A 25,116-nucleotide genomic window follows, 5' to 3' on the forward strand; every position below is an offset into this window, starting at 1 on the left:
TATTAGATAATAAATTTAAATGGAATTTTTAATATATATCTCTCATGTACCCCATTGAGTGTCTTCAAGTAGAGAACCATTGATCCAGTGTGTATGTGAAAGTTCTAATATATATATATATATATATATATATCGCCTATTCAATAGTTAATATAATGAGCCTGAGCATAAGTTCTAGGTTATGGCCTCTCTACATCACCACTAATGATTTGCAGACCTTATACGGTTGGTAAGCACTTAACAGTGACAGGCAACAAAAACAGTGATTGTCTCCATATTGATTTTGGACTTCACATCAAATCTCACCTTTGACACAACTAGTAAAACAACATTTGGCCCACGGAGCCACAGAGAAAATGATTTATTGATACTGATGCTTTTTTGCTATGACTGATAGTCTGACTGATTGATGAATAGGCTTTTGACAAAGTTCAAAATGTTGCCATCCATCTGGTAATTGAGCAAATGGCATTTTGACAGGTGAAAAGTTTTTCATTCACCATCAGGCCATCATTTATCCACGTTACGGTTGAATTTCTTACTAATATCAATGAGAAGAGAATTAAAATCCTATTTTGAGCTAGTTTTACCATTCCTCCCATGATTCACTTTCACAAAGCACATTTGGAATGATGAATGAGATCTTTTTCAAGATCCGAAACACACAAAGATTGTCAAATGTGTTCAAATGCAACATTGAAAAGACCTTTTCGAAAAGTGCGAATCAAAAAACTTTCCTGATAAACAACAGCTTAAAAAAAACAATTAGAAACGTTGGTATTCTCTAAAATAATAGACCGTAAAAGGTCAAAAGTTGAAAATGTTTCAAATGGGTTTAATTAAGTTAAAACACTAGGAAGTGCCAGAAAACCACAGGAAGTCATTGAGCAGCCTGTGAATGGAACTGCAGTGTCAAAGAATGATATTCCACAATGGCATAAGTTATTTAAATGTACAGCTTTCCCTGATTTTACTCAATCAGGAACACCACTGATTGATCATATTCAGGAAACAACATCTTTAATGTGTGGCTTAATACCAGGATATCAGAAATCAGGTGTGTTGGAGCATCGACAACATGAAACACAGCCTTGCTCTTTACATAAAAATTACTCAAAATGTTATCATGCTGCTTCATTGGCTTCCAATTAACTTTTGAACACATCTGTTCAACAAAAGAAAAAAAGTTGTTTGAGAAAATAAAATTTGTAGTGTGCTTTGGTCCTTTTTTACTATAGCGCAATTGTTATGAAATGCACCTCTCAGCCACACACATTCACAATCTTACAAAAAAACAATCACACACGCATAGAGCTGACATGACAGAGAGGCACACACACCCAGGATGCTGCAGTGGCCAGGTGACGGACACTGATATTATTTGTGCCGTGGCCAGCTTTGACTGATGCTCTCTTCTCATCCATCTCTCCCTCCTCTCTCTGTCATCCACCTTTTCTCATGCTGTTCTTGGCAATGGCAGTAAAAAGATTTCATAGCCAATCACTCTTCTCACCCTCCCTCCTTCCATCTCTGTGCATGAATTACTGCCTTACCTCCAAGCACACACTGCCTGTATGAGACTTGCTGCTCAAACCTTGATTATTTTTTTTATGTTACTCTAGTTTCTGCCTTTTTATTATCACTTAGCATGTTCACAATTCACAAAAAAAACATGTATGATTATCTTAGCAGATAGCGTAATGTGTCTGGCTACTGGCTAGCATTACTGGATGTCGGCAAATCTCATATCAGTTGTTCACTGGTTTAAAACATAGTATGTTAACAGCATGTGCTCCTTGTGCAATTAAACAATGTATGTTAAGATGCTGAAAAAAGAAGCCCAAAGGCTAAAGCCCTGTTTACACAACAACGTGTCCGTTTCAGTTTTCAAAAAGTTCCGCATTTACACGACAACGTTTTCAAAACGATCTCTGTTTACATGAGACCGCGGGAAGCATCAAATATGATGTAGTATGCATGCCAGGCCAATAGATGGTGGTATAATTTTGCAATGAACACTACCTCTGAACACTAGTAACAGTGTTTGTGTCCACTCTTTGGAATTTAACCAAACTTCTGTTGATTTACTTCACCGTCACTGAAACCAGAGCAAGATATGGAGTAGAATAACTGGTTGACTGTTAATTGTGTGAATTTCCTAATAACAACATGTACATCTTCATTTCCATGTAGTGCAGCACATTAATTGCATATTTCAAGAGAATTGTTCACTTTGATACAAAAGCATGAAATTTGGCACAGATACTCTCCAAGGGCCTCTATTTTGGAAAAAGGCATTGACTCCTCAAAAATTTGATATGACGGTATTTTTTCAAGATGGCTGCCATTGCTATTCAATGGTTATTATATAACCAAAGAATCATTGGATCAAGTAAAAAAACATGTGCATCCCCACGGGTAGTGAGAACTTTGCCTGCTATAGGCGAAACACTCAGTCGCCTCAAAAAACTTGGGAAAAATCAAAAAATGCCCTGATCTTAAAAAAATGCCTGCCATATTGAATTTTTGAGTGGCCAGTGCCTTTTTCCAAAATAGTGGCCCTTAGAGAGTATCTGTGCCAAATGTCATGCTTTTATACCCAAGTGAACTTTTTTTTTACTAATCTGCTGCATTAATACTTCATCAGGCCTGCATAGGAGTAGTAGAAGTCCCTTGAAAAGCTTGTGTGAAGCAGGTGTGAACTAAGAAGGCCACCATAAATGGATATTGAGCAACCCCTTGGCCGGCCAACTGCTGCTTTGGCAGAATCAGTTCTTCCATAGGTTTTCCCACAGGGATACAATTCAACAGAGCGTGTCAAATAAGTCGTTCCTCTGCCTAACAGGTGGAGGCAGTAATAAACTCAACTCTCATGTTGATCACCATCACAGAGAAGAAGAAATAGCAGCAGCAGTTGTACAGAACATTCCTTACAAGAGAGGGTGTAAATGACTTGCATACAGTAGGATGATGGTAATTTAACCATCACGGGGGAAGAATTTGGAGTTAAACAGTCAAGCAAAGTGAAGTTCATTTATAATTTCAAGCTAGATTGGTCTGATCACCTCTAAGAAATGTGCCTCGCTCAGCCAAAACTGTGAAATACAGAGACAGTTGGCGTTTCATTAAAGCTTGAACACAGTTATTGACCTGAGCACTGGAAATTACAAAACTGGTGCAAAAGGGAAAGTATCAGAAATTGGCTCATCTTTTTTTGAGAAAGCATTGGTGTTTTCAATTTCTAATCTCTATTCTACTCACGGTTTCCCTTTGAGCCTCATTCCTGACTCACACTTCCAGCCTTTCCTCGTTGTATATCTTGTCTCCTCCGTAGCTTCCTTCAGCTTCCCAGAGTTTCTTCTGTTAGCTGCCATTTAACCCTTTCTCTGCTATGAAATCCATCACGTAACTCTTGTTTTATACACTCCAACGTCCTACACATCGTCTCTTCCTTGATCATTGTTCATGGACTTTTCCCATCTCCAGTCCTCTAACGTTCATTCTGCACCTCCGTATTGCTTTTTATTTTCAATCTTCAAGTGTTCAAACAATCATACACAAGTAACAAACATGGTCACCCTACAGCTAGTAACTAAGCCTTTAAGTTTATGCAGGGCTCTACACAAACTTTTCCAGTGGTGCCACTGGTGGTTACAGCATAGCCATTCATGCTGATGAATAGTTGACTTAACTGGCATACCGTAGTTTTGTCAAGATATTATATTTGCAAAATGTTTTAATGTTTTAGTGTCAATAATAAGTTTTTCTGCAACAAGCAGTGGCTGATGCATTTGTTTTATTTTTGTCTACATGTGGTTAAGGTTCGGGTCAGTGTACAGTCATGGTTAAGGTCTATGGATATTGTTTTTGCAAATCACACCACAAAATATGTTGTGTTTTTGAAGATAAATGTGCACACACTTTGAATGTGTTTATCCAGCTGGGTAAAAGGTCTATTTCTAAAGCTAAAACTATATCAAATGTAAGTGTAAACACTGTAGGAATACAGTTAATCATCAGAAACATCTATAGCAACAATTAACAACAGAATAAACTGTTGAAACTAAGAAATGTTTACTTACTTGAGTTAGAGATATAGTTCGTTGTACTTTCTTAAAGGTGTCCCATTTGTTATGTTATAAATGTTTTGATAATTGTGTCATATTCTATTTATTGATTTTTGATTAGTGTTAGTGATATTTTATTTTTCATTCTGTTATGTTATAAAATTGTGTTTTCTTTGTGCTCCTTTTTTATTTATATTTATATTTTACTTTCCTGTCACAACACTATGAATGTGTGGATGATTGTGGTTGTGATTGTGGTATGAATGTATGGGGGAGTGGTTGGGGTGGGATGGGTTGCTGGAAGCCTGTTTTGTTATTTTATTCTGTAAATAAATGAATTAATAAATAAATAAATGAATAAATAAATAAATAAAACAAATAAATGAATAAAATAAATAAAATAAATAAAATAAATAAAATAAATAAATAAATAAATAAATAAATAAATAAATAAATAAATAAATAAATACAAGCTTTGGCTGAAATAACAGGTAATTATTTTTATATATTTTTGAAAGACGTAACAAAAATATTTTAAATAACAGCATAACAACAGGTTACATGTATTCTGTTTTTTTTTTTTTTTTAATTTTGCATAAATGCTGTACTTGAATTAACTTAACAGTAGCATAACCAACTTAGCATCTGCATTGCTTCACCCCATATAATTTAATTCAGAGGGGCCAGCTCTTATAGTGGGGTCTCCTAACTCTCTTTCCCAGGGAGAACCACAGTTGAACATCCGGCCTGGCATCATAGTTCATCAGTTCTGGCCCCGTGATGCTGATTCTGATGAGGTCCTCCACAGCATCATGCCCTCATATCTGACCATATCCGATTTTGTGTTGAGAAGCATCTCACACAGACTGCCGCTGATATTGGGTGGAATCGTCCCATGCGCTCTGTTGCTACGCGCGTAACTCCCTGTTTTCTCCTTATAAGGTCACCCTATGCACTCGCACAGATGATGAAATTTGCACTCGCACACACTGAAAAAATACTCGCAAATGCAATCTATTTGACCGCAGTCTTGAGCTTTATGTTAAACATCCTTTGTTTCACTGTAAACACATCATCCCAATGCCAGCCAGAGACAGAATATATACTCTTTCCTGCACAAATCTAAACTTCCAACAAAAAGGATGTCATAGTGCTTTGGTCATCCATCATAGCTGTGTGGCTAACAGCTGTGCATGCATACCCGACAACACACCACCCCTCACTCATTCACTAACCCTCCCCACTCTGCCCTTTGTAGCCTTTTAGAGCAGGGTCAACTTAAGCACATTCACCCTCCTCCACCACATTGCCAAGAATGTTTCTAACAGAGTGTATTTGAATTCCTGAACTCAGAAACGTCTGCTAGGGACCCAGCACTAACACTGTTGGATCCCCTTTCTTACTAAAAAAAAAACATAGAAATGTAGAGCATTTAGGTTAGGAATGCAAACAGTTAATCACCTGGAAAAATCTAAGTGGGGGAGTCTGGCCAAGCTCTGCAATTATGTGTTGTATTCATAGACGACTGATAAGCACATTTTTTCCAACAGAATGACACTCAAAAATGTAACTTTTAATTTTATATTTCATACATTTGTAATGTCACCTAATTTCAACTGTATCAACAAGGTCGGTAACTGATCTTTACTAAAGAACTTACCATTTAAAAAAAATAAATATTGTTGACAAATGGGTTTTTGATCAAATACGTAAAAAGCATTTGTAATCACTCAAATATGTTACACTTGCGACAGTTCACATTAAAGCTTTGGAAATGTAGCCAAAATATTCCTAAATATAAAAGACCTAACATAATTGTCTTCCCTTGTTCATGCCTTCCACGACTGTTGTGAGTTTTTACTGCCTCAGCACCGCAAAAATAACACAGTTAGTAAATGACATTCAGGTGGAGGGCAGTGGAGGCCAGCTGACTTCAGGTCGATGCTTAGGGGATACCATAGCAGACCTCATTAACCTGAGGCTGACCTCTCATGCCTCACTGCTGTCACTGGGTCAGCCAATCAGCTTTTGCTTGAGAGTCATACATCATTGCTGATGACATATCAACTGACAAAACAGCTTTTGAACAAATGTGTTGGTAAAATCCTTGAAAAACATTACGCTCATGAAATGCTCAACGTTGCCAGAATAAAGGTTGTTAAAGCGCAACTAAACCTCAAACCCACTTTTTCCTGCTGAATACAGATGTATTTGGGCATTAAGTAGTGCTGTTTATTAATCCTAGTCCCACTATTCACATTTTAGTAAAAGTTTTATAATTTTACGTATTTAGCTGTAAAATGTATGATATACTGGCCTCAAAGGTTAGAACACCAGCTATTACAATTGAATTTTGCTCTTGGCTGAGACGGATTCTTTGGATTTCCCTGCGTCATCAACTTTCACTGTTGGCCCCGCCCCTCCTACAAAAACTGAAAGGAGGAAAGGGTTTCCTCCAATCACAGCTTTATAACTTTATAAGCATTGATTGACAGCCAATGAGGAAGTTCAATGTGCGGTGATGTGTTTGACTCTGGACTTCTATAAAGAGCAGATTCTGCGCTAATCAGACACATCATGCTATGAGTGTATTCCCGTCTGACTTGCGTGTCCGTGGACTTGTGTCCATCTTATCACGATGAGCGCGTGAGCAGGCCTGTTTGCCCCTGAGTGGTGTCTGTAAGGCTGCGTGTGAGCTTCACGTCATGATTGTGTGTGCCTGTTGTTGTAGTGACACATTTGAGCTTATGAACTCGCTATGTGTGTATGTACAGACACATCATTGTGTGCATTACCGTCTGTCTCTGCGCATAGCCGTGTAGGCTGACAGAGTGGGCGTGTCTTATTGCTACAGCAGTAACGCCCATAATCAAGGCATTTTTTGAATTTCCCTCCTAGTGGCAGGTCAGCAGAAAGAATGGGTTTAGTTACTCTTTAAAGGTTAACGCTGCAAAAAGCCATTCATGTTTAAAGTTGAGGAGAGTCAGACACTCTAATTCCTATATATCCAATCATCTACAGTGTATAGATTGTGTAGAGAGCATGTCTGCAGGATAAGATTTCTGATATGTAAGTGCCTGTACTTCGATGTGTAATTTGTATGAAGTCTGAAACAATGGCTAAAGGTCAACAATGATGATGTCAAGGCTGCACAGTGCCCTAATAGCAAAATGTATCTTAACCCCTCAGAATTCTATGGTTATGATCAGCAAATGAAATTAATCCTCACACTTTACACAGGAGACTCCAATCTACTAAAAACCATCACACAAGAAGTTGTGCAGACAATGTCCATCAACAGTGCTAGGAAGTAACAATAGTTCACAATTAAAAAAAAAAATAAAGACTTCAATTGACATTATTCACCTGATTTTTTTTACTGTCCACATACCAATACTGTAAAACAATATTTTAAAAATAGGAACAGGAAACTAGAATTCGGCAACAGTCAGTCTTATAATAGCAAAACTGTATAGTGAGTGTTAATTAAAGTAAAATATGCAAAATAAATAAATAAATAAAGTTCAGTTATCCCACAATCTTCAACAATGCTGAACTAAGAGAAAACCAACCACGCCACATAGACTTTTTTTCTAACATGTATATATGCACGTAAAATATTGTTGCATAACAACTTTAGTTAGATGAACAACATCCCTTACTATACAGAAATTAGGGATACCCTTTGTCCAGGATTCAGCACTGTGGTAATTAATTAAAATAAATGAGTAGAGGATATTTTCATCCTTGGGGCCATTGTCAAACAATTTGGCGGATTGGATCTGTTGAAAACGGCAAAGAACATCTGAAAGGCTGGCCTTAGCTGGTTCATTTATTCATCAGTTGAACTACTTCACTAAACACACCTGTGCACTCGAGGTGATGAATACCTACTAAGAGAAAGCATTCTGTTCCGACCACCATTCACACTCAGTTAGACAATACTGGAGGAATGGTTTGAAAACGCAGCCGTGTGTACAACAAAGACACCTGCCACTACGACGGTGCTCACTCACATTTAGGGAAAAATCATTAAAACAGGTCCATTAAGTGAGCTACTTTAACAGACAAAAAAAGATGGAGGGGAATGGTGAGTGCTTTTAAATAGCACACAAGAGGCCAGATGTGTTCAGTGAGACAGGTGGTTGATAATAAGCAAAGATTTAGATGAATGGAGTTTCAACTCAAGACAGTGTAGATTAAAATGAAAATGCTGCTCTGCAGTGCTTTCAGGTCTTTGCATTAAATGTGTGTGTGCCAATAAAGGAAATGTCTATAATGCATGCAGGACCATGCAATGAGGATCACTTCATAAAAACCAAGTCGAACTTATTTTATCCCTTGGGATCTCAGACTGCAGTGTGCTAGCACAGCTGTGTGAACTTCTGTGTGTGTGTGTGTGTGCATGTGTGCGTGTACGCTGCCGGGAAGTGACATTTCACAAATGCAAGGGACTGGGTTAATGATGTTCCTTGTCCGACTAAATCAAAGCACTTAAGGTTGTGATGAGCGATAAAACGTGGGAAAAAAGTGAAAGCAAGACAGCAGTCGAAGAAAGATATTTTCTTGCTTAATATTGCTAATCACTGCACACTGCAGCTGTCATCTAGTGTCATCGAGTACCAGGCAAGAATTATGAAATATAATGAAGAAAGGCTAGTATTTTTCGTTATAATTATTACTGTTTGTTATAACAACTATTGGATACAAGAGAGCAATGCACTTCTACAGTTAGCAAAAAGCACTATTTCAAGTCACAACTAACAATGTAAATTTGATAAAACAATATTACTAAAGCAATCAGTGCTGGAATAATTCAATAAACACAAAACTTTGTCCTTACTGAATTGATGCAGGCGAGCTCTTTGTTGAGCAGCCAGGGTAGGGAGAGTTTCCCGTCTCCCCTGTAGCAGGACTGAATCCTTTCTTTGATCTTCTCTTTTATCCGTCTCAGGGTGAACAAGCACAAAGCTGACTCTTTGGGTGGTTTGGCCCGATTTTTCTGACCCTGAGAAAAAACTGTGAACAGGATGTCTTCCTTCTCTGAAATCCCCAGAGAATTAGCCAATTGCCGACCCGGCCTAGCCAGGAAGGCATCCTGTACGAGACGGTACTCCACACCATCCTTCGTACAGCCAATGGGAAACTCCACATAGGAGTAAAACTTGGGGTCATCCACGCAGAGACGGACAATTTTGGAAGTAAAGAACTGTTCTCCGCTGGCGTCGGGTGAAGTTAACTGAGTATCCAGCTGCATTGTCAGGTAATAAACAAACTGCTCGCTGCTGAAGCTGTAAACATAATAAATATCAAAAGATGGGAACTTTGACAGAGTGTCTGAAGGAATCTTCAGCTGAGAGGAGACAAACTCGTCCTGATAGACAAAGCTGAACATATCAGCATTTTCTTCATTCTCCATCAGTTTGCGACTAGACAAGGTAGGGAAGTACTCAGATTTGCCGTCAATTGGGGTTCCGATAAAAAGCTTGCTTGTAGGACTCTGAGGGGAGCTGATGATGACTCCTGACATGGTACCCGACTCTGCCACACTGGAGAGGTAGTGCTCCTTGCGGTGGTGTGGCTCACCGAGCTTAAAGAGGTCATCCAGACGTAGGAACTGGCAGATTCCCTGGGAGGTGCTGCCACAGGCAATCAGGCGGTTCTGTGCGTAGTCGATAAGAAGCAACTTGTTCACATTTGGTGTCTGGGTAAGGTCATGAGGGCAGGATTGAACACTTGGCGGAGGGTAACACTTCTCGTTGTCCACCACAGGGCCGGTCATGTGGCTGCGCAGTTTGGTCAGATTGCTTGACAGCTTAAAAATCCAGTTGACAGCTCCCACATACACTTCTCCAGTTTTGTTGTGAATGGCCAGATGTGTGAGGGAACAGTCCGGAGGGGCAAAACGTTTAATGGAAGAAGGTTGGCCCCCAGAAAAGGATGAAGTCATTATGAGTAAAAGCCCCAAGAGAAACCACGCGTTTCCCTGGCAAAGGAAGCGAACTAACCGAGCTATGCGACACATATCTGGGCTGTCCAGAGGAAAGGCGTAGGGGAATGGGGAAGGAAAAATAGAGGAGAAGGAAGATTGTTACAGATAGTTCCAAGAATCAAGTTCCACCTTGGATGAATTAGGGATACGGGAAACTTTGATGGGGGGAGAGAGGATGATTGGGGGAAACAAACGTCCTATTGAACCACTGCTCTGGTCTCAGTCTTGTGAACAATCATTAGAATCATCATTATCCAAGGAGGCATGAGGTGGAAGCCCTGCAAGACAAAGAGAACAAACAATTACACACCAAGAAGAAGAACACCGTTTGACAATAATTTAAGGAAGCAAAAGGACCTATCAGACATGAAATGTACATAGCTAAAATTACATTGATTTTAAAATTTCTGACATTGGCTATATTGTTATTATTGTACTTTATAATTATTTATAATTATTATTTGACTTGAAAAGGTCATACCCAGATTACTGGTAAGTATTTACGTATGCCCAGAGTTAAAGTCAAATGAAGAAATGGTTATTTTTCCAACTGAAATTTATTTGGTCTTTTCCCCCTTTTCCAAATAACATTTCATTACAGTGAGCCCTGTATCTTATATTGTAGCATATTGTAAACTTTTTCATAGTATTTACATATCAGCACACACTGGATATAATATAATGATTGGATTTATATAGCGATTTTTTCAAGGAGACTCAAAGTGCTTCACTGAAACCATTATTCATTCACATCAATCATACCGGTGATGGTAAGCTACATTGTAGCCACAGCTGTCCTGGGGCACACCAACAGAAGCGTAGCTGCCATTTCATGCCTACGGCCCCTCTGACCACTACCAACATTCATGCACATTCCATACCCATTTATTATTTATGTGGGTAAAGTGCCTTGCCCAAGGACATAACAATGACTTGGATAGAGCAGGAATCGAACCCACAACCATAAGATTATTGGACGACCCACTCTACCACTGACCCACGGTCGCCCCCCAATATATGTCTACATTATTATATTTCTTTATACAATAAACCATATATCTGGAACTTAATATAATAGAATCAGTGATTTCAAGAGCAGGGCGTGTTTTAAAAATACAAACATCTTATAAGTTATGGATGAAAAGCATATGTACAGGTAATCTCCTGGCATCCAAACCCAAAACAAAATGAATAGCAATGGTTTGCATGGTACATGCTACCATTTTACATGACAACCTTAAACCTGCAATAGCAGGGCATTACTTCACCAGTAAATGCTGATGATGCAAAAAAGATCTCCTTGGGGACATGGCACTTCAATCGCGCCTAAACTATCAATGTCTGCACAAAGGGTCATTCTCGACTGAAGCCAATGAATACGAGTCTTGAATCTGTCCATTAGTTTTAGTCACTGCTGTGATTAAAATGCGGTAAAGAAAAAATAAAGAGCAGCAGCACTGATGTGCCTGAGAAAGCAAATAATGACTAGTTGGTTTCATTAAGGCATGCTTCATCTCATATTCCAAAAAAAGACATAAGGCTAAAGAATTAGGAATATAATGGATGAAACTAAATTAATCGACTGAGGAAAAATAAAGGGAAAGCCATAAAGAAAAAAAAAAGAAAGGGGATGAGTGAGAAGCTATAAAAACCAAAGAAAAGGATACACCTCCACAGTATTTTAATCAGAGCTCTGCTTTCACTTCAATCAAACACAGTGCAGATTGAGGCACGTCCATGAGAAAAGTGGAGACAGAAGGGCCTGAGCTGCACTTATGTGATATACCCGGCTTTCCACTCTGGGAGATTAAACCAACTCGACATGGATTGCAGCCTCTCCAATATAAGCAGATGCAATAAAGTGACAAGCCATCCGATAAAAAAAATTATAATTTTCTGCTCAATGATGTTGTCACATGTACGATGAGAGCAGATGTCAATTTAAGGCACTACAGCGCAAAGTAAACCCGGCTGCTTCATTTTCCTTTGTCATTTCCACTAGAGGAAAAGACACAATGAGGCACAGTGAGTGAGCTCGCAAATGTTGGTGCCAATAGAGTGGAGAAGAAACCAAGGAGGAAGATCCCTGCAGTGATCTTTCCTCATTCACAACAACAAGAAGTTGAATCTCAGGGTCAGTGATTATTTATCTATAGTTATACTGCAATACTATCAAACATCACAATTAAATAAACAAAATGATAATGAAAAGATAAAGTGGAGGGATGTGACTATCAATGCAAACCCCAAACTCGAAAGTAAAGATAGTGTCTGCACAGATACGCACCCCTGACTACCTCCTATTCAATCTTCTATTTCTATTTCCTGTCATGACAGAGACGGTCAACTGTTGAGGATTCATTTCACTCCTGGCACATTCTTTTTTCTTCTAAAATTTCTCTATTTTCTTCTTCCTCTTTTATTCTTTCAAACCCTCTTCAATTTCACTTTCCTTCAGAGCTACAGGAAAATGGTGGGAAGAGTGCTGGCAAAAGGTTGCAAGTCATTTCTGCCACGATCTAGGAAAAACACGTCAATCATTCTTGGCTATAGCAAGTCCGAAGCTTTGGAAATGGGCAGTCACCGCATCAGGATAGCTGAGGCTGTTATCACATCAGGAAAAGGCATGAGAGACGGCGAGCTGTAAAGGGGCCGAGTTGATTGGATTGGATATCGGCACACCCAATCAAATGACAGGGCTGTAGTGCATCTGTATGGGTGATGGCAGCTGCAGTGGGGAGTTAAAAGGATATCAGCGAAAAAAAGGTTTTAAAATCAGCTTTTCTGGAGCGTTACTGCACTTTGGTTGTTTCACTTTAAGATACTAACATAAATGGTGCTGCATTCAATTCAGGATGTGAAGAATTCCAGAAATTAGCTAACTGGTAATTGGTTGGCATTAGCTGAAACCTGTCCATTGAGAAAGTGGTCACAGCTCAGAGTGTAAAGCTGTGTTGATTTATCGTCTGTGGCATATCAATTACAGCAGTCAACACAAGAAGCAAGGAGGAGGAAGAGGAGGCGACAGGAGAGGGAAGACACAAAGGAAGATGAGTGGCATCCCAACAAGTTCTCTACCATTTGCGTTACAATATGTGCAACTCTGAAAAAGCAAATACATACCAGGAAGGAATGGTTGTTATTCATGCATTCATGCAAAATGACTTAAGGGTAACACATCACGATAAAAGAAATAAGAGCATCATGAAAACATGCCGTTTGTAAAATCTGTCAAACAAGAACCAAGAAAAGCCAATGAAATACTACTAACGTGAAAAGAAGGTGACAACGAAGTGTTGTCAAGCATGCCAGAATCATCATGTGGCAGGAATAAAGCAGTTCTCTCTACTTTCTGAAGGCAAATGTAAATTCAGTATATTCATCTTTAAACCTCTTATCTGCCCTCCGTCAAAGCATCCATACTGTAGAGATAATGATTAGTTTGAATTTGATAGATTGGGTGTAGAGGTGTCCTGATACACCATCTTCACTTCCGATACGAAACTGCTTTGCTGTCTTGAGTATTGGCCAATACCAATACTTTTTTTGTAGCGTGGAATGTTAGAAAAGTCTTGATTAAGTGATAGAACAATAGTTGGCAACAGTAAGTATGAGAAAAAACGGACCCTTTTATTATTAACCAATGGATTACTTACATTTAAACTTTAAACATAAGATTATTCTACAATTGAATTCCGATATGATACCAATATTGCAGCCTTGCGTATCGGCCGATACCGATATTGATCCAATCTTAGCATGAATCATACATCCTTTTATTACTTTTTTGTTTTCTTTAATAAAAAAAAAACAATAATTACTTATTTTGTAGTGTGAAATGTTACAAAAGGCTTGATCAAGTGATGTCACTAAAACAGAGAACAATAGTCAGCAACAGTAGGTATGAGAAAAACTGACCCATTTTTCATTAACAAATTAGTTACATACATTTAAACCTTCAAAATAATATCTACAATATTCTACAATTGAAAAAAAAATAATTTAAAAAAATTAAGAAAAAAAAATCAACAATTCGGAACTTTAAAACTGATATCCGATATTCGTTTTCAGGCTGATATTGGACCAATATCCAATATAGGTATCGGATTGGGACACACTAATATTTACACTACCAGTCAAAAGTTATAGAACACCCTAATTTTTCCAGTTATTTACTGCAATTCAAGTCGTGCAAGTCCAATGAATAGCTTGAAATGGTACAAAGGTACTGTAAGTACTGAACAGTCAGAGGTTTAAAAATAAAAAGGTTTGGTTACCTAAAACTGAAAAATAACTGACATTTCAGAATTATACAAATAAGGCTTTTTCAGCAAACACAAAGTGTGTTAACAATTTAAAGCTGTTCTGCAGCAATGAAGGTTGAATCAGCCTTAAAAGCTGGTGCTATTAATTTCTACAGGTGTCCCAACTTTTCTTGGTTAATTTGAACCCCCCCTGTCTGCATAAAAGCAGTGATGGAACACTTTTCTTTTTCAACTCAAATTGCTTATTTGTTCACAGTGCAATGACACAATAAACTGAATCATTTTCAGCAAAAAACTGGAAAAAGTGTGGTGTTCTAAAACCTTTGACTGGTAGTGTATATTCCAAATAACAGAACATAAAAGTTATTATTATCATTATTATATGATGTATGATACATAATTATCTTATGCATGTGTGTGTGTGTATATATATATATATATATATATATATATATATACACATACATAAGATTATAGATGCCAGCCGATATGATCCGATATGCTGATACTATCTGACTGATATTTGATACCAATATTGTATCAGGAAACCCTTATGGCAGATCATTTTTGCTCTTAAAGGTTTTTGTTTTTATTTTACTGTGTGATTGTGTTCAATCATAGTTAAGTTTTTCCAGACTGAGTTTAAATAAAAGGAGAAAACTTGAAATGCTACTTGGTTTAATATTTTAAGTTTAGTCGAACTGAAATAACAAAGGGTGTTTTAAGTGTCGTCCATTTTTGGATACACTTAGTTTGAGGAAAAAAATGCATACATATACACAAGGATTATTATACCTACCATTCCCCTAATATGTTCTTTAATTTACTTGCAAAATAACAATAGACTAATTTAAGAGAAAATAGAATTTAGTTTAATAAATGCAAGAAAAAATCTTAATCTGGCTTCTTCACTGAGCTGTTAACATACTCCAAGGATTTGATTTTTGCCCAGAGGAGGAAATGTAGAGGGGTGAAGGGTGAACAGCACAAGACAGTGGAAAGAAGCGTGTGGAACATTAGTGTGTACTGTAGATGTTATGATCAGGAGGTGGGGGTGGATGGTTAGAGATGAGGGGGAGCCAAACTCTAAAGCCTTAATCCTCTCCCAGGGCCCGTCTAATCTCACAGTCACTATCTGCATATGGGAAGAATGGATTACCCTCCCCGACACAATGACTGATGGATTGATGGGTGGGGATGGGGGGGGGAATCCCTGGAGAGACAGTTTAGCAAAAGACACACAAAAGAGCAAAACTCTGAGCAAAGTGGGTGGATTTGGTGCACAAAGTTGTAAAATGCTGATTTGCAAAATGGTCAGTTCTCCCAGATGACAAATGTACCAATCAAAAAGAGGCTCAAAGGGATAAAAGGCAAGTGCAAATCACACTACAACTCTGAACCATAGTAAAGCCTTTGAAATCCTCTAAACACAACGTGTACTCGACGCTTTCTGTCATAAGTCATACAATTTTCTACTTAGGTAAGCTGAAATAATGTTATGTCACTATCTGAAATTGTATTCATTAAGTATTTATAACCCCAAACATTTCAGTCTTTGCTTGGTCTTTCTAAAATCCAATAATATTTTTGTTATTATGTCCCAAAAAGTTTTCACAATTTTTTAAAAACTCTTCTTGTACTGTAGTGTATTTTAGTTCAGTCATTCAATTTTAGCAGAGGTAAGACCAATCTTTAAGATGTTGGACAAAATTGGTTTTGTACATTAAAGTATCTTGTATCATTTCCTTCCTGCCTTGGCTGGGGGGACACGCATACTGGCAAGCACATTAAAATAAAACTTATGGTTGGTTTTAGTGCCAATGTAAATCAGTTTGAGGAAGAGAGCTTGTGCGCGTCCTTTCTGTCTATGTCGCGTGGCCTCCAAACGCACATTCCTCATTTCACAGTACACAAGTCGTGTGTGAAGGAATTCAGGCTATCTTATGTAACACCTTGCGAGCTGAAGTTTCAGCTTTTGGCCGATAAACTTATACAACCTGATCTTGTCTGCTGCACACAATCTTTTTCTTTACATTTTCTAAGTTCATGACAGGAATAATGACTTTCAGTATCTTTCCCTCTAGTTCTACTTTTTTAAAGTATGTTAGACAGAAACAAAACCATTTATGTAGGCGTTTTGCAAGCTGGAATGATAAAAAAAAAAATGTAGTAGTTTTTGTTCATACCACCATACTATAAATAATGTTTTTTCCTAACCTCGTATTCAAATTCAAATTTGGTACTTTTTCAAAACATTCACCTAAACTTTTTTTAAGCTGCTGTTAGACAATAGAGGTGAAAGTAATGGATTACAAGTGCTCACATTACTGTAATTGAGTTGCTTTTATGGGTACTTGTAGCTTTTTGAGTGCATTTCTAAATCAGTCATTTTACTTGTACTTAGGTACATTTTAAAAGAAGTAAAGTAATTACTTACATTTCTACTGTTACAGAGTAAATAATTTATTTTTTGTTTTAAAATGATCAACAGACATTGTGAAACTACATAAAAATAAAATGACCAGACAACAATCAAATGCATCACATCATAGCCGACCAACCAGATTAAACGTAATGCACGGCACCAAAACAGCAGTGAATGCATAGTTCATAAATGTAACTTTACTTTATTTTGAATTGAATTCATTGGTGTCATTATATTTTTAGAAATTATTTTATTTTATACAGATGCCTTTGTGGAAAATAAATTAAGTTCCAATTGTGCAGGATCTGGTCTCTTCCTTTTTAAGTTTATACATTAGTCGTTTACTGTATGCAAAGGAACCGTAGCAAGATTTATTACCAAAAATAAATGTGTAACTTTTACTTTGAGCTACTTTTTACTTGTACTTGAGTATTTTATGTATGACTTACTTGTACCGTACTTGTACTTGAGTAAAATTTCAATCAAATAACAGTACTTCTATTTGAGTAGGAAATATCAGTACTCTTTACTAGGGTGAGTATTGGCAAGGATGCTGCAATACGATACGTATCACGATACAATATTATCACGATATCCCAATATATTGCACTATTCTACCCTAATATCAAAATTAAACGTAGAGATGAAAAATCACGTTGCTGTATATGTTCATCAGAGGATATTGATCATTCAGAGGACAAATTGAGTCAAAACTATTTGCTTCAAAACATCCTATTTATTATTTTATTATTAGTGTTTTTGCACATTTTCACTGAAAAAAAGAAAATGCAGTTTTACACACTGCCATCATAAAATAAAGTGCAACCATTGCAACACATTGAAAGAGAACATAAAGGATAAAGGATAAGTGAGTTATTGACAACACACAAAAATAAGTAAAAATGTATCTATTGTGTCAGTTTGAACACTGATCTGAACAGATCATATGAAAATAAAATGTCTGTGCATACATATTGCATATGTGTTCTATGTCACTGAACACACTGACCTGAAAGGTATGAGGAAAATAAAGTGCCAAAAAATAAAATAAATTATATATACATATATATATATATATTTTTTTTTTAAATCAATTAAAAAAAAATCGATTGAAAATCGGCACCCAAAAAAATTGCGATATATCATGAAATCGATTTTTTTTCACACCTCTACTCTTTACACCTCCGTTAGACAATAACTAAGTTTTTTTACATTCAGGACTTTGATGTACAATGACAACTGCTTGGTTGACATCCAATGTGCTGTGAGGCCAACAGATGTGTTGGCCTCACAGTGACAGCTGCCACTGACACAGTGGACAGACTGTAGCCACGGCATCAGAACACATTCTGAATTGAATTTAAATGCTCTGGAAAAGGTTGATCATTGATGGGCCTTAAATGTAGCGACACTCCTCCATGTCAGTAGGTGGCAATGGGTAGCAATCATTTTACATTTAATTTGATCGTGAGCTGTACTACTTTTTTTAAATGCACTCAATTCAGCTCCAAATGTTCAAAACACAGTGATTTTATTCAGTTTTTTCATAACTTTGTGATAAAGGTGTTTTGTCATGCTTTTTCCATCCTACCTTGGAACAATATCTTTAAATAGTTTCGAAGCATTTTATAATGAAGCCCATTCCTTAATTTTTACTTGCAACTAAACTGATAAGCATCTCTATAACTTTAACTTTTAGTGCACTCATTGAGAGCTGCTCCAAACAGTGCAAAAACAGCAAGAATTTACATTTATCAAATAAAGCTAAAAGCTGCCTCCAATTTATCTAGGAATGTACACTACAATAACAAAATAATAGATATGCTCAAGGTTTTTTTTTTCCTTATTTTGTTAGAGAATCTAAACATTGGGAAAAGATCTCATTGATTGTCCACTGATTTTTTTTTTCTGCTAAATTCATTTTGAATTTTTTTCTTTTTTTAATTTTATCTCCTGTTGCCATGGACACAAAGGTATACATTGTTAAGCGGAAGAAGAAGAAAAAATGACACAAATTCCAACACACAAAGCTTTTAGCAGACATCAGATAAACAAATGGCTTAATCTGAAAGAGGCTTAAGAGGCGGCACACATTCACACACAAACACAACAGTTATCATTCCAAATGGATGTAACCTCTGAACAATAAGAGATGGCTGATCAGCTGAAGCCACCATCTCTGGGATCTGAATGCTTTATGAATATTGCTTATGATTTAGCTGGTGAACACGACAACGCCCTGGGCCGTCCCTGTCATTATAATAACACATGATGAGCAGACAAACCCAGTTTGTCTTCTTTATGTCCATCTCTATAATGCTCAGCTGATCACACTCCACCCAGCTCCCTATTTATTCCCTCTCAGCCAGTTTCGCCCAAAATCTACACCGAGTCTGAAAGGAGGAAAAAACAGATGTGGTGTAGAGAGCAAAGTAAAATACTATTTGCTTGAAGAACAAAAGAGAAAATACATGCAAGGAAGCACATTTTCTCCTCCTAATATCTTCTCTCAGGGATTCCTCATAAAACAAAAGCCTTAGTTTCAGCCGAAAAGACAGAGGACAAGAGAAACAGGCATCACACATTTTCATAAAGAAGCACACAGACAGACACACAAACGCACTGATGCAGCCATCGTCAGATTAGTGGTTTACTCTTAATCTCTACACTGCATTTGTGTGACTGGGTCTTTCTTTCCATGACAAATCCTCTCTCTCTGTGTGTGTATGCGTGTGTGTGTGTATGCGTGTGTGTACAGGTGGGAGAGGTGGAGGATATGTAGGTCAGGGCCAAAATGTGCCAATCTGTAAAAATGTAAGTAGCACAGTGGTACGTAGGGTACATGATTTCAGCGTGTAGCCAGAATGAGCCTCAGTGAACGTCTGCTGCATAAACTGAGTGTGTCTGTTTGTAATGGTTTTAAGAGAAGCACAGGAAGGATTAATAATAAGAATGACGCCATGTAACAACAGGCTGTTGGAGAGTACACAATATCACTATTGATATTATTAAGCAAGTTTCATTCACCACATCAAGACCCTGACCTACAATTTCTCTTTTCACTTTGCCTTTCCATGTATCAATGCCATTTTTCTTTTTTACAGATCTGTTAAACTCAATAGGGATTGTAATCTTTTTTAGATTTTGAATATTCATGAGCATGGTTTCATTTTTGTTAATCGTAATCCACTGCTTTGAGTTTTTTGTACGCAAAATACATACATCCCTAATAGGGCCGCGTCGACATAGTCGATGACATCGATGCAAAAAATAGGTCGATGCAAAATATGTGCGCCGATGCGTCTTCCGACCAAAACAAAGATGGCGGCACCGGAGAATAACTAACGCGAGTGGCTCCTCTGAGTTTAAACAGTGCAAAGCAGTGAAGGCACGCACTCGTTAGATGAAGGTAGCTGTTCCCCATAACCCGTGTCCTTTATCCCGGGTGTGACTGGACGACAGCGAGTCGACGGAACGAGGAAACACCCGTCGAGACATCAGCGGCGGCAGCAGCAGCACACACACACACACACACACACACACACACACACACACACACACACACACACACACACACACACACACACACACACACACACACACACACACACACACACACACACACACACACACACACACACACACACACACACGCACGCACACACACACACACACACACACACACACACACACACACACAATTCTTAAGGTAAAAGGAAAATGTACTTTTTGTTGGAAAAGCACTTTCTGTATTAGTATTTGGAATTCTGAGTTTAAGAAAAATGTGAGAGGCAGAATGTATTACTTTAAGTTGTCGTTATTTTCATGTGAATGAAGAATTAAAGATGCACTTTTTTCAATAAGCTAGGCCTATGTGTTTTCAACATATATTTTAAATTATGTTGGTTCAGGAAGGACACCATGACAGGCTGTTTTTTTTTTATTATTGAATTCCACCTCTGACTCTGAATGCATTATTGGAATTTTGAGGTGAAGAACAATAAACATATATTGCGATGTTAAGGAATTCTTTTTTTTCTTTATTTCTTTTTTAGATATGTACATCAACATGTATAAATAACTTTTAGTCAATTAATGGGGAGATAATCGAATCGACCTGAAATGGAAAAATTCATCGTTAGATTAATCGATGCATCAAAAAAATAATCGCTAGATTAATTGTTTACCCCAGCCCGAAGGATTGAAAATCCACCTATGGAAACATGCAGAAAAATCATGTCATTTTTTCTTTTCTTTTAAAGCTACTTGCACTCGTTTTGGCATCTCTTGAACAAGGTTGATTGCTTTTGGTTGGTTGTCTCTTCTATTTTCAAAATAGTTCACTCCTATGCCCACTCTGAGTGTGAACCAGAGCAGCAGGCATATTGGCTAACGTCTTCACAGAATGTTTGTTGAGATTTATGACAAAATATTTCAAGAAAAGTTAAACACAGAACCATGAACTTAAATAGTTGAGATCATATATGATGCGAACATGGCATTGTAAGCTTTCCAAAGTGGTTGTGTGTTAGTACATCAATAATAAATTCATAGACGGGCACTGTTCGTGATTTAGATAAGGTACAGTATATCTAGTATATGGTACACTGCAGAAGTAAATAAAGACCGATGAAACCGTGCCTTCATACAATAATCTTCTAAAACAATGGTCTTCGTGCTTTGTAAGCTCTTGATAAAAACAGAGCCGTTGTCAGCTCTTTCTGCTAAAACTAAGCTGGCACATTCCTCCACCGTGCTGCCTATATTCTTCCTGCTGAGTTCACCATAATGGCATGCAGCCTGTTCTGTCTGAAACTGCTTATTAGCCAACACTGCTGTCCACCACAGCGACTCCCTCTTTCTACTTTCTCTGCTGAGTACCTTCCATTTACGTGCCTGTCTGGCCCTTTGATGCTCAGGGTGCAGGACTGGGATGTAGTGCACTGCTTTGTATAAAATCCCCAGAAAGTGTTGATGTAAAAGGGTACACACAATAAATCTACTCTCAAACAACCTTAGCACAGTGCCTGTGACAATGGATGACATTTACTTTGTCTCATTTTGTTTTAATGGAGCCATTAATGGTTACTCCCCTTTTTGGTCCTGATGTTTCTCGAGCAATTTCCTGCAAAAGGCCAATAACTTTGGCTGCAGATTAAAGATTCATCAGTTGCAAAGCGAAGCTGCCAGAAATTGACAATTATGGTCAAATTTCTCGCTTACAAATCAACACAACTTGTGTCTCCACAGTACACTCGAGTGTACATTATTTTTATTTTTTTTTAGTACAGGGCAGTATTCCTTTTGTCCACACAAGTTTTTGTCTTAACAATAACGAGACTATGACTAATTTATAAAATCACATGTTGACCAAAACCATAGTAAAAATATTTATATTTGTGTCGACTAATAAAACTAAAAACTGAAATCTAATCAGAACTCATGTGATCATGTGGTATTACACACTGTTCACATCAAATGTGTGTGTATTTACAAACATTGGTACCACCCGATATCAGGATGATACATATTAACTAAATCTTTTAAAAATGCATAAACTCTTATGCTTTATAATTTGGTCAGATTAGTCGACTAAAATGTTAAAGTATTTTGTTGATTAAAACTAAACTGATGACTATAATTTTGACTAGAGGTGTCCCAATCCGATATTGATATCGGATATTGGTTCGATATCAGCCATAAAATGAATATCTGATTTTATCGGACTGCATCTAAAATCTCTGATATATATTATGTTATATTTATTCAATTGTAGAATACTGTAAATATTATGTTGAAGGTTAAAATGTAACCAATCAGTTAATAATAAATGGGTCAGTTTTTCTCATCCCTACTGTTGCTGACTATTGTTCTCTGTTTGAGTAACATCACTTGATCAAACCTTTTCTAGCATTCCACACTACAAAATAAGTAATAAAAGTATGTATGTATCGTATCGTATAGGCATCGGGCAATGTGCAAGGCTGCAATATCGGTATCGTATCGGAGGTGAAAAAAAAGTTGTATCGGGACATCCCTAATTTTGACTAAAACTAAGTTGCATTTTATTCAAAACACTGAGTAAATCTCAAACTAACACTAGTACAGGTAAGCCTGGGTGATAAAACGAACAATATATATTGCGATAGAGATGTAATCGATATCAATAGAATGTTCGATAATTTCACTGAACTCTGTTAAAAAAAAAACCTGGAAACAAACAACCACAAGGCATTCTGGGGGATGTAGGCAGATGAACGTCTTGAACCGCTCCAAAGTAGCTGTGTACAATAGCAGTTTCACGTTTCACTGGGGATGTACTGGTGCTTGGTTAAAGAACAAAGTGAACCAGTCCAAGATCCTCCGCCAGATCCACCCAAAATTCCCGCAAACATGTTGACAGAGAGAGAGATGCACTAAAGCATGCTAAGCTAAGCTAACCTATGTATGGAAGAACATGTCACACGTCGTGTGAAATAATTTAATTTAATTATATTTCACAGACAAAGCTGGTCTCGTCACAGTAATGTAACTATTGTGATACTTACACCAGAATATCCTGTTAGTACTGCTCTCAGTAATTAATGATTAAATCATCAAGTCTGACTTGGTTTAATTATAGAAAATCAGTGAGATATTTATCAACCATAACTTTATGTAACTCATTATCAGATTTAAAATAAACAAAAATCAGCAGCAGTGGTTTATATTAAACAGTAAAAACACTATTTCAGTTATTTTTCCTTTTCATGTGCTTTTTTCTTCTTTTTTTAGGAAATAATTTCATTATAAATGAGGAAATAAATGCCAAAATTGCCCCTATAATAATTTATTAATAATACATACCCTGCTGTTCGTTTCATGTCAAAAATGTTATTTCTACCTCAGGTGTACATTAAATATTTATAAAATGTGTTGCACATTTTGTTTGATTAAGCATTTATTCAATGTCTATATTTGTACATTGAACAGTTTATTTTATTTTTTTATTGTGTTTTTTTTTTTAGTTTATGTCCATAGCTTTGTTGACCTCTTTTTAGATGTTAAAGGCCTTTTTTCTTCTGGTCCATATTTTAAATAGGTTAAAAAAAATAATAAATAATTAGCGCTTACGACTGATATGCCTGAAATGTGTAACACAATATAAGTGCTTCATATCACCCAGCTCTAGGTACAGGGGCCCGCAATGCTACATTCCTGCATATTTTTTTTTTTGCCTTTTGTAAGTTTCATATTAATTGTGCACATGTTTGAAATAGTTTCTTAGCCCAGTGATGGAATGCTAAACTGTTCACACCGCCTAACCTAACCTGGATAAATTGGCTTTATATACATTGAAGACAGAAAACAAAAGCCATAATGGAGGTAAACATTCTCCCAAAGAGAAAATTCAGATCAGAAAAACCATTGCCTGGTTCACAGCTCGAGTGTGATCCTGAAACAATAATGATTTTAATTACTGTGGCAATTAAAAACGAGCTTCCGTATTTTACTTTCATGCTTATGGAATAACAGTATACAGTACATGCTTTTAATTAAGAAGAAGGGATTTATCTTTTGACACATCAATTGGAACTATTAGATTATTTTATTATGATTAAACCAGCAGCCAGCGCTGCTTAAAAAACTGAAACAAGACATAACTGACTTATTTTGTGTTACCTTAAATTAATTGTGAACTTCAGTTCAAAAATACTGTATCTAAATGCTTTTAAATTGCCGTGACAGCAGAGGAAAAGCAAATACACACTTTTTGGTGCATCTGCGCTGGTTCACTATTTTCTCAGGCCGCAGCATTCTTCATCTTTCTTTATTACAGCACAACAGTTTCCGGATATAAATTGTTGAATGCTATTAGTATCCACATTATAGAGTATGACAGCATGGCTTTATCTCTGCTCTAAATGCTTTAGGACAGGCGTGTGGCTTCTGTCACATGGCATTTAGCCAATCAGTCTGCTCCCATGGGTCACAAGACATCACACTTAATAGGGATGTCTGAGCTTGAGGAGAAAAAAAAAACTTAACTGGAACAAACTTTGTGGCGTTCGACAAAGCAATGGCAGGTTCTAAGTGTAAATGAAAGGATTTTAAGCTGCAGCTTGAAGACTTTTTTCTGGCTTCTCTGTTGTCATTTTGAAGTCAAAGAAAACAGGAAGTTTTGTAAAGAATTAAAAAGGCGCTTGCCAACACAAAAACACATGGTCCAAAAATTCCCCACACACAGGAAGATCCAATAAATCATTGACGCAAAACAAAAGGCAGGCTCAGGAAGTCTATTGGACAGTTCCAGTAAATTCTGACATGGTTATATTTTGAGCCTTGCATCGCCTGCACCAAGTATCCTCCAATCCACTAGTATGGAAA

At 37.2% G+C, this 25,116-nt stretch overlaps 1 protein-coding gene across 7 annotated transcripts in view; it reads right to left on the minus strand.

The window, feature by feature from the left end:
• Positions 1-25,116, minus strand: part of plxna1b (plexin A1b) — a 223,494-nt gene that overhangs the window by 170,245 nt on the left and 28,133 nt on the right. For all 7 annotated transcript variants that reach the window (XM_028445792.1, XM_028445791.1, XM_028445789.1 and 4 more), the window contains exon 2: positions 8,911-10,337. In XM_028445792.1, coding sequence (XP_028301593.1) covers positions 8,911-10,092 — 1,182 coding nt within the window. In that variant the 5' untranslated portion in view covers positions 10,093-10,337. The remainder of the gene's footprint in view (positions 1-8,910; positions 10,338-25,116) is intronic.

Source organism: Gouania willdenowi, chromosome 5 (genome assembly GCF_900634775.1).
Source record: "Gouania willdenowi chromosome 5, fGouWil2.1, whole genome shotgun sequence".
Taxonomy (NCBI): Eukaryota; Metazoa; Chordata; class Actinopteri; order Blenniiformes; family Gobiesocidae; genus Gouania; species Gouania willdenowi.